The sequence below is a fragment of the Oryza sativa genome, chromosome 2 (assembly GCF_034140825.1).
Source record: "Oryza sativa Japonica Group chromosome 2, ASM3414082v1".
In the NCBI taxonomy this organism is placed as follows: domain Eukaryota; kingdom Viridiplantae; phylum Streptophyta; class Magnoliopsida; order Poales; family Poaceae; genus Oryza; species Oryza sativa.
Genome location: NC_089036.1, coordinates 25,829,443 through 25,842,770, shown reverse-complemented (window position 1 = coordinate 25,842,770; position 13,328 = coordinate 25,829,443). Strand labels below are relative to the sequence as shown.

General features: G+C 43.9%; 1 protein-coding gene and 2 long non-coding RNA genes across 3 annotated transcripts; 1 reads left to right on the top strand and 2 right to left on the bottom strand.

The window, feature by feature from the left end:
* Positions 1 to 654: 654 nt before the first annotated feature.
* Positions 655 to 2,418, bottom strand: LOC107280143 (uncharacterized). Its single transcript, XR_001543486.3, has 2 exons — positions 2,165 to 2,418; positions 655 to 1,189 (listed from the first exon to the last, which is right to left on the bottom strand). It is a non-coding gene; the product is annotated as an uncharacterized lncRNA (long non-coding RNA).
* Positions 2,419 to 4,638: 2,220 nt separating this feature from the next.
* LOC4330063 (wall-associated receptor kinase 5) lies at positions 4,639 to 8,249 on the top strand. Its single transcript, XM_015770437.3, has 4 exons — positions 4,639 to 5,764; positions 5,879 to 6,394; positions 6,518 to 6,670; positions 6,738 to 8,249. The coding sequence occupies exons 1-4, from the start codon at positions 4,858 to 4,860 to the stop codon at positions 7,982 to 7,984; spliced, it is 2,823 nt and encodes a 940-aa protein (XP_015625923.1). The 5' UTR covers positions 4,639 to 4,857; the 3' UTR covers positions 7,985 to 8,249.
* On the bottom strand, positions 5,818 to 12,190 carry LOC9267447 (uncharacterized). Its single transcript, XR_003240457.2, has 3 exons — positions 11,791 to 12,190; positions 10,436 to 11,316; positions 5,818 to 6,443 (listed from the first exon to the last, which is right to left on the bottom strand). It is a non-coding gene; the product is annotated as an uncharacterized lncRNA (long non-coding RNA).
* Between the last annotated feature and the right edge of the window lie 1,138 nt (positions 12,191 to 13,328).

Sequence of the window (13,328 nt, the reverse complement as noted above, 5' to 3'; positions counted from 1 at the left end):
TAAGGGTCACCAATAGGTATCTGACTGATAACTCAGTTTGTAGATGCTGGATCTTTTTTTCCACATAGCAGTGACATCGTTAATACGGAGTATTGGCTGTGTTTAGTTCCTTCCAAAGTTGGAAGTTTGGGTTGAAATTGGTACGATGTGACTGAAAAGTTGTGTGTATGATAGGTTGATGTGATGGAAAAAGTTGGAAGTCTGGATCTAAACACAGCCATTATAGAGCTAGTCGGAAGTCAAAACTTGGAACTCAGAGAACGTTCCGAATGCCTTTACACAAAGTATAAATGGCACGGTTCAAATTTTTTATTTCATCACTTGTCCAAAAACCCTGCATTCATAATGGGAACTGTAAAATTGTTTGGATTTGGTGGGATAAGGTCACAGGAATAGGGATATATAGAGGAAATCTAATTTATGGTTTGATTGAGGATCAGGGGAAAAAAGTGAAGGGTTAGAATCAGTCCACACTCCACACCCCATCACCATTTCTATCCCAGCAACGAAAGGGCATGTAGCCTAGTGGTTACAGTGACCTGAGTAGTACCCCAAGGTCCTGAGTTCAAATCTCCTATGGAGCGAATTTCCCCTTCTCTAAAAAAAAAAATCTCTATCCCAGCAAACCGGACCACAAGTAGTAGTAAGTACCTATGCTGCAAACAGAAATGCTATTGTCTATGGCTCCAAATTCTGTAGCTTTGCAAAAGACAGTTTAGTTTACCAGTGGTGATAATTTGAGTATGGAGTTAACCATACCAGTACAATTAGACTAAAAAAAAGAACTCCAACCTAGATTATGCACACAACCACAAACACACCAAGCAAAACAGTGGAGATTGCCGTTTGACAAGGGAGCGCACCAGATTCGGTTCGAACAGACGAGACAACCGGGAGCGGCGGCCTGCCGGCCTCCGCGCTTGGGGGAGGCACCAGCCTTCTGATCGCGCCGGGGAAGAGGAGGAGCCCTACTGCCGGGGCGGACCAGGCCTCCCCTTCGCCCCCACACCTCGACACCTCTCTGACACTGGGCCTCTGTCGGCAAACACCCTGCAACTCCACCGCGGTCTCTGTTTGGCTTTGCACTTGTGCCGCTGTGTCGTGATTGTGTCCGTCATTTTCATGTCGCTCTTTGCTCATGTTGCGCCACCGCCGTCTCATAAATTAGAGCACCAATGTTGGCTTGCTCCTGCATAGAAGAAACACACTGCTAATTAACTTGTAGGGCAGAGCTTCTAACTGTACGTAGAGAGCAAAGAGTATACAAAAGTGTATGCGGCGTTATCGTACTACAGTAATCCTACTTAGGCAACGGTGCCGGCCTTCTTTTGTTCATCTATATGAATTAGAAGACTGTGGCAATTGTATCACGCTAGTGTATGGTGATTAGGATTTGCACTTTTTTTTTTTGAAAGGAGGGCAAAAGCTTTGCCTCATATATTTATAGAGATGAAGAAAAAACAGATCAAAAATATGTACAGGGATTAGGATTTGCACATTGCAACTCTTTCCATCTGGTACTGGATTTGTGGAAAGAATGGGCGGGCGAGTTTATTGGTCCCTGCAATGGCTTTAGATTTTGCAAGGATAATATATAGTAGTACCACATTCTTAGAAGTTGCAATATACTCCATCCGTTTTATATTATAAGTTGTTTGATTTTTTTTCTAGTCAAATTTATTTAAGTTTGATTAAGTTTATGGAAAAATAGTGTAGTATTTTCAATACAAAAGAAACATATTATCAAAATATACTCGATGCTAAATTTAATGAAATTAATTTGTCATTTTAGATGTTGCTTTTAATGACAATAGCCCAATTTTCACTCAAAAAATGTTGAAATCATGAGTCCCCAATGTTTTCATAGGGAACTGCAGTCTGCGGGATTATATTTACGAATCTGCTCGTAATAGCTTACAAGACGAGCATAGTGACCCTATACGGTGACAAATCCAGCAAATATCCTCTAATTAATTAAGCTAACAACCCCAATTTAATCACTCTTAGGGCATCTCCTCAGCGTGCCTCCGGTCGCAAAATATAATTTTACTAATGACCACTCCTACTTCAGAGTGTGTTTCGAACCAGAGCTTGTTATATACGCACACAAAAGCAGCCATTGCATCGAGCAATAATAATATTGCAGTTTGACGAGGGAGCGTACCGATTTCGAACAGGAAATTAATCGGCGCTGAGCTACAGCGGCGTGTCGGCCTGGCCTTCTGCCGGTGCCTCCGCCATGAGGAGGTGCTGGAAGCTGAGGTGGACGGCGCCGCCCCCTTCCCCCCGACTCCCTCCCGAGGCTGTGGCTTAGTTGCTTGCGATGAACTGTGGCCCGCGCACCGGCGGTGAGGTCTGAGGGGAGGGCGACGAGCGGCGCTGCCGCGATGAGGCCGAGGGGATGGATGTTGCTGCCCTGGACGATGTTGGACTTGAGGTCCAGAGTTGAGGGCTCCCGTTGCACGTGGTTGGGCTTCTTGAGGCCCAAAAACTAACAGGCCGGGAAGAAGATCGAGAATTCACGCCATACTTGCTTATGCACGTAGGCAAAAGTGGGGGCCGCTGATCCGCGACCAGTCGCGCGAGGCCCCGCGCGCGCGATCAGCTGCCCCCCCTCTAGTGTGATCTGTTATCCTATATATACTACTATACGTACTATATGTATACGTACTATATGTATATACATATGTATATATATAGTTTATACGCATATATATTATACATACGTGTGTATATATACATAATTTTTTATATGTATGCACTTTTAATGTATAAAAAGATATACACATGTATATAAAGTTTGTGTGTATACGTATAAAAAACCTAAAAAATAAGTGTATACAAACATATATATGTGTATACAAACTTTATATACATGTATACAGAGTTGGTATACGTATGTATAAAAACCAAAAAATACACATACAAACTTTGTATATACGTATATAAAAGTTTGCATACGTATATACAAAGTTTGTATACATGCATATAAAGTTTGTATTTATACGTACACAGAGTTTAGCATACATATACTATTAAAAAACGGACAAACACAAAAATATACGGGAAGAAAAAAAAGGAAAAAAATAAAACCGGAAAAGATACGGAAAAAAAAACAAAAAAAAGGGAAACCGTACGCCCATACGCGCCGACCGCCGCCTCCTCTGTCGTGTCGCGCGCGGGAGGGCTATTAGCCCATTTCAGGAAAGCCCACGACACGAAGAAGCCCAAAAAACAGAGACCCGTGGGTTTATAGAAACAGTGTTAGGCTAGAAGTAGTAGGGGTGAACTCGCCGCGCGCGCTCACACGCGCGACTAGTCGCTTATTAGCGATTTCGGGCAAAAATGGCTTAAAATTGGGAACCAGAAATTACGAGGCCATTCAGATTGTAGATAAAATAAATCGTACTACATAGATAAGTGTAGATCATATAGATAAGTGTAGATCGCAGAACTGATTGCAATATAAATTCAGAGTTGATCCAGATTTATTACACCACTTCCATAATTTGTGGGTTGTCCTTCGTTCAGATCGGAATTGACTTGTATGAATAATTTATATTCCCAGTCATCTACCAGAAACGTTTCGCACGTGCACCGGTCGTTCCAATCATCATCTCGCTAGCTTGTCGGGGAGGAAAATGTCACGTACTTGTCAGCTGTACGTAGTCACCGCCGAAGAACATGTTGGTAGAAATGATTTCGACTTGCGAGGTCATCTTACCGTGAACACCCGGGCATGCATATACCTGGTCTAACACGGCCGGCCGTAGTCATTCCCTCGAAGTCTTAGTTCAAAAGTTAATGCAGAGCTTTTAAATGCTTAGAAATAAATTTGACAGCTCTAAAAGAGTTTGAGACATACACGAATAAACAAACTCACACCTAAATTAGACTCAGGTTGTGTTTAGTTCAGCGCGAAGTTTGGATTTTGGTTTAAATTGAAAATGATGTGACTGAAAAGTTGTGTGTGTATGACAGGTTGATGTGATGGAAAATGACTGAAGTTTGGATCCAAACTTTGGATCTAAACACAGCCTCATTTCATCTCTCAACCACATATATATTTCTTCCATCTGTGGTTATCACCTTTAATTTCTACACGTACGTATCTTCACTCCACAGTCCACCCCATTACTTGTCATTTTTTGTTTTTGCATAACAAGATTATCGAATAATTATTTCAATAAGAATATGGTGGGCGAATTGGCCAGTTTGTAGAAACATCAGAGTACTGCTAACTGCAGTGTAGATCGACCGACTTGACATGTTACTTCCTTTCAAGGATTCATTAGAAAAGAACCTACAAAAATCTACTATTGAATCTTCTACAGTCTCTAGTTTGGCAACGCCGCAGGCCATTATTTTCGTCATCTAGTAGCATGTGTATTGCTTTGTTACTGTGTGTTGTGATTAATAGCATCCGGACAGTACCATTCTTTCCAGCTGGTAGATAGTCAGATAGCCATGGACGTGTGGAAATAATCAGATGTGTATAGGATCAGTGAGCAGCGACCGGCAGTTGGGCGAGTCGTTGGCTCCAGCAACGACAGGGATATCTGATGGGACTAGTGCCCCTGGAATTCGTTCATATACGAGGACAATATACAGGCTTGGCAGATTGCAACAAAACTGTTTGCTGCTGATCGAAATACTGATCAATCAATGTCTCCATATGTTATATAGCGCTTGGGGAATCGCTCTTAATCTTGCGTTTACTTAAGTCTCTGCAGGCGCACGATCAGTATAAATTAAGAGACGACAGACGTTGCCTCTGAATACAAAATCGATCTCACGCGTAGTTAGCATACATATCTGCACCCACAAAGCTAGGCAAGCTAGCCGATCGGCGCAAAGATGAGCTCGAGCTTATTAGTGGCAGCTTGCGCCGTCTCTTTTGTGCTGCTGTGCTCGGCTGCTACGTCCCCAGCATCGGCTGCAGTCTACGGAGTTGGCGGAGGGCTCTTGTCTATCCCTTCTAATGATTCCCTGGCTCATTGCCCCTCTCGTTGCGGAGATGTTGGCATCGACTACCCCTTCGGGATAGCGCCGGGCTGTTTCCGGGAAGGCTTCGAGCTCATCTGCCGCAACACCGCCAAAACTCCTAAGCTCTTTCTGGGTGATGGTACTACTGAGATCACAGACTTGGGTTATAGGTATGTTTTGGCCCAGATATACTTCAACATTACGGTGAGACCAGGTACGGATACCTACAACATATCCTGGGTGGCCCCAACAGAGGGTATTACTATTGATCATTACAACACATTTTACGTTATCGGTTGTAATTTCGATGCTACCTTGTTCGAGTATGGCACGGAGGACCTCATAGGTTCTTGCATGAGTAGATGTGATGGTGAAAAGGCACCAATAGGAGGGCCTTGTAATGGGATGGGATGCTGTTTCATCGAGTTACCAAGGGTCTTGCGGGGCTTTCAGTCAACCATAATTCTTCGGTCGGATGGCATTCCTGTAGCACAAACAGATCCAGTGCACCCTGGAATCATGGCTTTCATGTCATCGGACTATTATATATCAAACACAAGTGACCTTTTCTTAGGTTGGACAAACACAAGTAATGTTGAAGGCACAGTACTTTCTTTTGCTACCATAGATCAACCAAGCTGTGAACGCGCGCGCATGAACAACACAAGTTATGCGTGTAGCCCTGGCAGCAATTGCCGGAATGTGTCATCTGGAGGTTATCATTGTTACTGCTCTGGTTATGAACAGGGGAATCCTTACCTTCTAGATGGATGCACGGGTACGTACTTCCTGCCTGCCCCCTTTTTACCCCCAAAACGAAGCAAAATATAATGCACTGTCACTAACCTCCTTCTTATTCTTATTATATATTGTAATTTCTATGGTGGAACAGATTACAACCCCAAATATAAAGAACACTGTTCAACATCCTGTGGAGACATGAAGATTCCTTTCCCTTTTGGAGTCGAAGAAGGTTGTTTTGCTAACGAAAGGTTTAGACTTAATTGTACAGAAGGTAACCTAACTGTTTGCGAATTAGGAGAAGCACAATATCATGTGACTGCTGTGTCTTTGGATGATGGGACTCTAACTGTCGGAAACATGATGAATGACACAAACTACGAGAAAGAGGCGATAATTGTTCAGACCACAGATACTGGCCGTGATTATTCATTCTCAGGCCCTGTGGAAGATAGATTTGATCTCTCTATGGAATACGCCATTGTTATAAGATGGGCAGTTACCAACTTAACTTGTGAAGTAGCTGTGCAGAAGAACACTACATACGCATGCCGCAGTAGCCACAGCTACTGCCTGAACGTCACCCACAGGAAAGAGTTCATGGGATATCGTTGCAAGTGTTCTCCCGGTTTTGAAGGAAACCCATACATCGAGGATGGCTGCACAGGTTATTTCCTCTTCACACCTCCTCCAGTGTGCACCAGCAATGCTCATGCCTGCAAATGTTTAGAAATTGAATTATATCAATTTAACTTGGGAGAATCGACAAACTAATCATAGTTTTTTGCAGACATCAATGAATGCTTACTGCCAAACTATTGCAATGGCACGTGTCAAAATTTACTTGGAAATTATACATGCACAAGCTGCCCGCATAGAAAAGAGTTTGATCCAATCAAAAAGAAGTGTGTTACATCAGCAAAGCAACGCAATCTTCTTTTAGGTAAGACCGTAAGAAGTAATAGCCAACATGCAAAATGATTTTATTATGACAAAATGAATTGATGCAGGTATTGCAATTGGAATTGGTTGTGGTCTTGGCTCCATAGTTATCGTGTTGGGGGCAATGATACTTGCCAATAAGTGGAGGAAAGGCATCCAAAAGAGAATACGGAGAGCATATTTCAAGAAAAATCAAGGCCTACTCTTGGAGCAACTAATCTCAAATGAAAGCGCCACAAACAAAACGAAGATATTTTCCTTGGAAGAACTAGAGGAGGCAACCAACAACTTTGATGGAACTCGTGTTCTTGGACGTGGAGGACATGGCACAGTTTACAAAGGCATTCTATCTGACCAGCGTGTGGTGGCCATTAAAAAATCAAAAATCGTTGAGCAAACTGAGATAGATCAATTTATCAACGAGGTTGTTATCTTATCTCAAATTATCCACCGCAATGTGGTAAAGATTTTTGGTTGTTGTCTTGAATCTGAGGTGCCACTGCTGGTTTATGAATTCATATCGAATGGCACACTGCATGACCACCTTCATACCGATCTTAGTGTTAGATGCTCGCTGTCATGGGATGATCGCATTAGGATTGCTGTAGAAGCAGCAGGGGCACTTTCCTATCTGCATTCAGCTGCTGCAATACCAATTTTTCATAGAGACGTGAAATCTTCCAATATTCTCTTAGATGGCAGCTTTACTACAAAGGTCTCTGATTTTGGTGCTTCAAGATCTGTTTCACTTGATGAAACTCATGTGGTGACTATTGTCCAAGGCACATTCGGTTATCTAGACCCAGAGTATTATCATACTGGACAACTAACTGAAAAAAGTGATGTATATAGTTTTGGAGTGATACTTGTGGAACTTCTAATAAGAAAGAAACCAATTTTCATTAATGAGGCAGGTGCAAAACAAAGCTTGTCTCATTACTTCGTTGAAGGACTTCAAGAGGGCTCTCTAATGGAAATAATAGATCCTCAGGTTGTTGAAGAGGCAAACAAGGAAGAGATCGATGGAATTGCCTCGCTTACAATGGCATGCTTGAAAGTTAAAGGAGTAGATAGACCTACTATGAAAGAAGTAGAGATGAGGCTGCAGTTCCTGAAAACTAAGAGGCTAAGAAAATTCCAACTGCTCCCAGGAAATGATGGAGAAATCGAGCACCTTTTAAGCCCAAATACTAGTAACTCTTATGCACAGAATATTTATACAAATGCTGGTGATTTAACATCTGAAGGAATCCCAGGTTCTGGTTGCTACAGTCTGGAGCAAGAATTATCATCTTCAATTAGTTTGCCACGCTAATTAGGTATACCACGGTGAAGTGATATCTGATATGCTTTGTAGTTCCGTTCTGAACAGGGTATGCTGTATTGTTTTATTTCCTGTGTGTAATTTTAGGTTACAGTACGTATGGATAGCCCACGCCTGTTGTATATTACTATCATTATTTGTGAGGAATATATGGTTGTAAGGGATTAATTAAGGCCAGGTGGCAAAGACAAAAATTTGTATAATCATGAACAGATCCATTCAGTAATAATTTCATAACTCCATTTCCAGTTGCTTACGCAGTACTTCCTCCGTTTCATATTATAAGACTTTCTAGCATTGTTCACATTTATTTTTTTTTACCGGAATCACATTCATATACTCCCTCATTCTCTAAATATTTAACACTATTAACTTTTTTAAACATATTTGACCGTTCGTCTTATTAAAAACTTTTGTGAAATGTGTAAAACTATATGCATAAAAGTATATTTAACAATAAATCAAATGATAGGAAAAGAATTAATAATTACTTAAACTTTTTGAATAAGACGAACGGTCAAACATTTTTAAAAAAGTCAACGGCGTCAAACATTTTGGGATGGAGGAAGTATATGTTAATCTTTACCTATTATAAAAGTTTAAGATGTTTTTGCCAGATGTTTCGTACGTCATCTGACTTCGATTCCTACTCGGCTTGCGCACTCTCGCCCGCTCGTGCGCATCAGAATCAGGTCCGTGTTAGTGTCCGACTTCTCCCCTAATACCTGCGCGTGTTCACATCCTCCATCACGAGTCGTTCGCACGCACCAGCCGGAAAAAAGATCGAAGCATCGATATGTCAGCAAATCGATCGGACTCTAATCCAGACCTTGTGCGTATCAGAATCGGGTCCGTGTTAGTGTCCGACTTCTCCCCTAATACCTGCGCGTGTTCACATCCTCCCTCACGAGTCGTTCGCACGCACCAGCCGGAAAAAAGATCGAAGCATCGATATGTCAGCAAATCGATCGGACTCTAATCCAGACCTCGTGCGCATCAGAATCGGGTCCGTGTTAGTGTCCGACTTCTCCCCTAATACCTGCGCGTGTTCACATCCTCCCTCACGAGTCGTTCGCACGCACCAGCCGGAAAAAAGATCGAAGCATCGATATGTCAGCAAATCGATCGGACTCTAATCCAGACCTCGTGCGCATCAGAATCGGGTCCGTGTTAGTGTCCGACTTCTCCCCTAATACCTGCGCGTGTTCACATCCTCCCTCACGAGTCGTTCGCACGCACCAGCCGGAAAAAAGATCGAAGCATCGATATGTCAGCAAATCGATCGGACTCTAATCCAGACTGATACAAATCACATAGGTTGACTCACGGCCACACAAATAATAAAATCAGCATGGGAGATATATCTATATCTATAACTAATATAAATATTCATATTTTTCCGGTCGTCACATCCTTAACCCACGTTTTTCGTCCGTCACCGTCGCCTTCAGCTTTGTTCACAAAAACTAGGGTTCTATTTGGAGAGATAAGCTCGAACCGAGCTCGATTCCGCGTTAATTTCTCCGGGATAAGGTCCGATTCTTGGGGAAAACGGAAGAGGAGGATAAGGGAAATATTTCCCCTCAACCAATTTTGGAAAAAATAGAAAGGGGCGCCCGGATTTGGAGTGGAAAGCGGCGCCGGGTCGGGTTCTGTCTCCGGCCAGAGGTTGAAGACAACACTGTAGCGACAGGGATGAGATGTGGACTTTGGGGAAAAAAAGCCTAGCCCGAGAAAAAAAGAAGGAAGGACGTGAAACAAACTTTTAGCGGTGCAGCTACTAGGCCGAACAGGAAGAAGTAGGATGCTAAAGTGGACTTCACGGATTAGGCCCAAGAAAGAGAGGGGATTTTTAATTACTTCTCCAGATAAATTAACCAATAAAATGATCTTTAAATTGTTAAAATTATTTCAAATGCTCAAATAATATCAAGAAAACTCTTGAACATACTTGGATAACAACATTAAAACCAGATCATTTAATGATTAATTTATTATTTAAATAATACTGAAACGTTCTTTGTATTATTAAAATTAGTAGTTGAGCTTTGAAAAATCCGAGAAAAATTCCAGAGAGCAGAATTAACCACGCATAGAATTAAATCCATCCATGCTTTATATTTAGGAAATTTTATTATACATTTACAACTTATTAATTTATTTATATATAACATTAATTCACCAACAAATACATAGCATTAAGTGTAGCCAAGAGCGAAAAAATGAGGTTGGATTCATCATGTCATCTTTCCATTCACTACTTAAAAAATATTTTTCTGGATGACCACCCGAATAGATTGCAGACAGGCCATAAGTGTTTGTGCCTACAAAAATTTATCCCATTTTCCCATACGGCTTCTTAAGAAACTTGTATGCAAGAATCATTTTTTCCAAACGGACCATTTAAAATATATGGACGTGAAAATGTGGTGTTTAACTCACCGGCATGCAAAAATACCCCCCCGTAGATTCTCACTTTTTTTATTCTCCAGTCCTCTCTCTTTCCCATCACCCCCATTCATCTCCTCCCTCCCAGCGGTAGGCAAGGGCGACGACGATGGCTTCCTCCTCTTCTCCCCCACTCCTTCTCTCCCCTCTCCCCCCTCCCGACGCGGTGGAGGGCTCGGGCAGTGGGAGAGGGCGGAGGAGGGATGCGACAGCGGCGACAGATCTGGCGGTGGTGAGGCGTCCGGCGGCGGATCCGACGGTGGGGAGGTGCGGCGGCCATCACCCGCGCGGATCCGACTGCGGCGGATCCGGTGGTGGGGATGCGCGGCAACAGCGGATCCGATGGTGAAGAGGCACGGGGGCAACGGATTCAACTCTCCCTCCCGCGCGTCGACAGTGATGGGAGCGGGCGGACCCGGCCACCCCTAGCCCCCTACGCCCCACGACAAGGACGAGGATGAGGATGAGGACAGCAACGACGACGGTTACAACGACGATGATGACGAGGAGGACGGCGGGCATCCGTGATATGGACAATATTACATGACCTAAAAAAATAAATAACTTATTGTAGCCATAAATATAGGAGTCAATAAAAAACAATTTTATTTCAAGGTGGTATCAATATCTTTCTTATAATCATAAATCGAGCGGATCCGGTAGTGGGGATGCGCGGCAGCAACGGATCCGGTAATGAAGAAGCATGGGGGCAGCGGATTCAACTCCCCCTCCCTCGCGTCGATGGTGAAGGGAGCTGGTGGACCCAGCCACCCCTAGCCCACTACCCCCCACGACAAGGACGAGGACGAGGACAGCAACGACGACGATGACGAGGAGGACGGCGGGCATACATGATATGGACAATATTACATGACCTAAAAAAATAAATAATTTATTGTAGCCATAAATATAGGAGTCAGTAAAAAAACAATTTTATTTTAAGGTGGTATCAATATCTTTCTTATAATCATAAATCGAGTAGATTTAAAACAACAAACAATTAGGTATGAGTGTAGTGAGTGTCAATTCGTTGCACAACAATAGAAGGTTCGATTTAGTGGAGTCACTTTCGGTTGATATGTCATCGCTTTCGATTCCTTATCTACTAACGTGCATGTACAGAGTATATATATGTAAAATCAAAATTGACTTCACCCGTGGCAACGCACAGGCACTGTGCTAGGGAATATAAACATATATATATATATGTGCCTAGATTTATTAATATTTATATTAATATGAACAATGCTAGAAAGTCTTATAACCTGAAACGGAGGTAATACTCAATAATAGTAGCAGATTAAAACATCAACGAGGCATGGAGATTGATGTTTGAGAAGGAAGCGTACCAATATCGGTTCGAGAAGACAACCGGAGGTCCGGAGCCGCCGAGATCACGGCGGCGCGTCGTCCTGGCGGTGCCGTCGCTGGGAGTAGGCACCGGCCTAACGAGGTGGACCACGCCTCCCGCTTCCCCTCACGCCGAGTCCCCCGACACCGCGATCCACCGTCCCTCGGCGGCGGCCAAGCGCGGCGGTAAGCGAGGGGAGTCCGCTCGCTGCTCGATCCCCCCTAGAATCGGAACGAATTTTGAGCTCCACTGCTTCAAGTTGGCTGTTGTTGCGAGGGCTTATGCGCGGTGGCCGGTGGGGCCAATGGGCTTTGGCGCTTTGCTATGCTGAAATGTGTAGTAGAGATCCCGAGCCGTGGGGGTAATGCCTCTGTTTATCTGGGAACAATGGCGATCATGCATAAGAGCAGATACAATAGCAATCTATTAGCCAGCTGTAAACATATTTTAACGAGATAAAATATGAGAGAGAAGAGCAACGGACTACAGATTTGTAACCAGCTACAGCGCGGACTCCAAAACACAATGTGTGTATGATAGATGGAACAATATATTAATAATATAGTAAGCAACTATTGTATGAATTGCCTATTAGATTGGATATAATGAATTAGAGCTAGCAGTAAGCTATACTATTAAACTTGCTCTAACGACACGCTGTAGCTCCGTGGACTCTGATTTGCAGCCTTGCAGGCATTGCAGGCTTGCAGCTCGCCGTGTGCCCGTGAGTGCGGCCTGCCCATCCTTCATGGCTCGCTCTCTCATACTCCAGCTTGCACGTTCGTCGCCCAGGCGCCCACGACCACGAGCGTGCCACCATCCTGTGGTTAGTTTTTCTCTCTGGTGCTTTGAGCCGACTCGTCCTCTCCTCTGTTTCAGAGACAAACACCATCTGCGCTCCAGGTCGTAGCCTCCCAGATCTGGGCGTTTGGCATTCCCTTCGTCGATCTCTGTTTGCGTTTCTGTACAGATACTTGCGTTCGTCCACGCTGTACGGCTATCGTTCCCTCGGTTTACAAAACAGTGCGGTTACTTAACGGTTATCGCGGTTACAATACATAAAGTTTTTTAAAACCACGGTATATCTTGCGGTTATCAAGGTAACCACTTTACCGTGGGGTCCGATAACCACGCCGAAAACGGTAAGGGGAACAAGCCGTGCGATGGCAGCGAGCCGAGCAATATCATCATGCTGCTCGAGGAGGCGGTCGCAGCCTCGCAGGCTTAGGCTGGATTTTTCACATTTTGGTTCTTTTGAAAAACTTATTTCGCAAATAGACCCCTGAAAAAACTTATCCTAGAAATGGTCCTTTTTGGGGCGCCAGAGTGGCTGGCGCCGTCATCCAACAGGACGGCGCCAGCCTCTCTGGCGCCGTCCTCCTGCCATCGTGGCGCACGTGAACCGACGTGGCAGGAGGAGGGCGCCAGCATGGCTGGCGCCGCCCCAGGGAGGAGGGCGCCAGCATGCTGGCGCCGCCGCCTCCATCCTGTTTTTCTGTATGGAGTTACAACGGTGTCATTTTTATTTTATTTTTT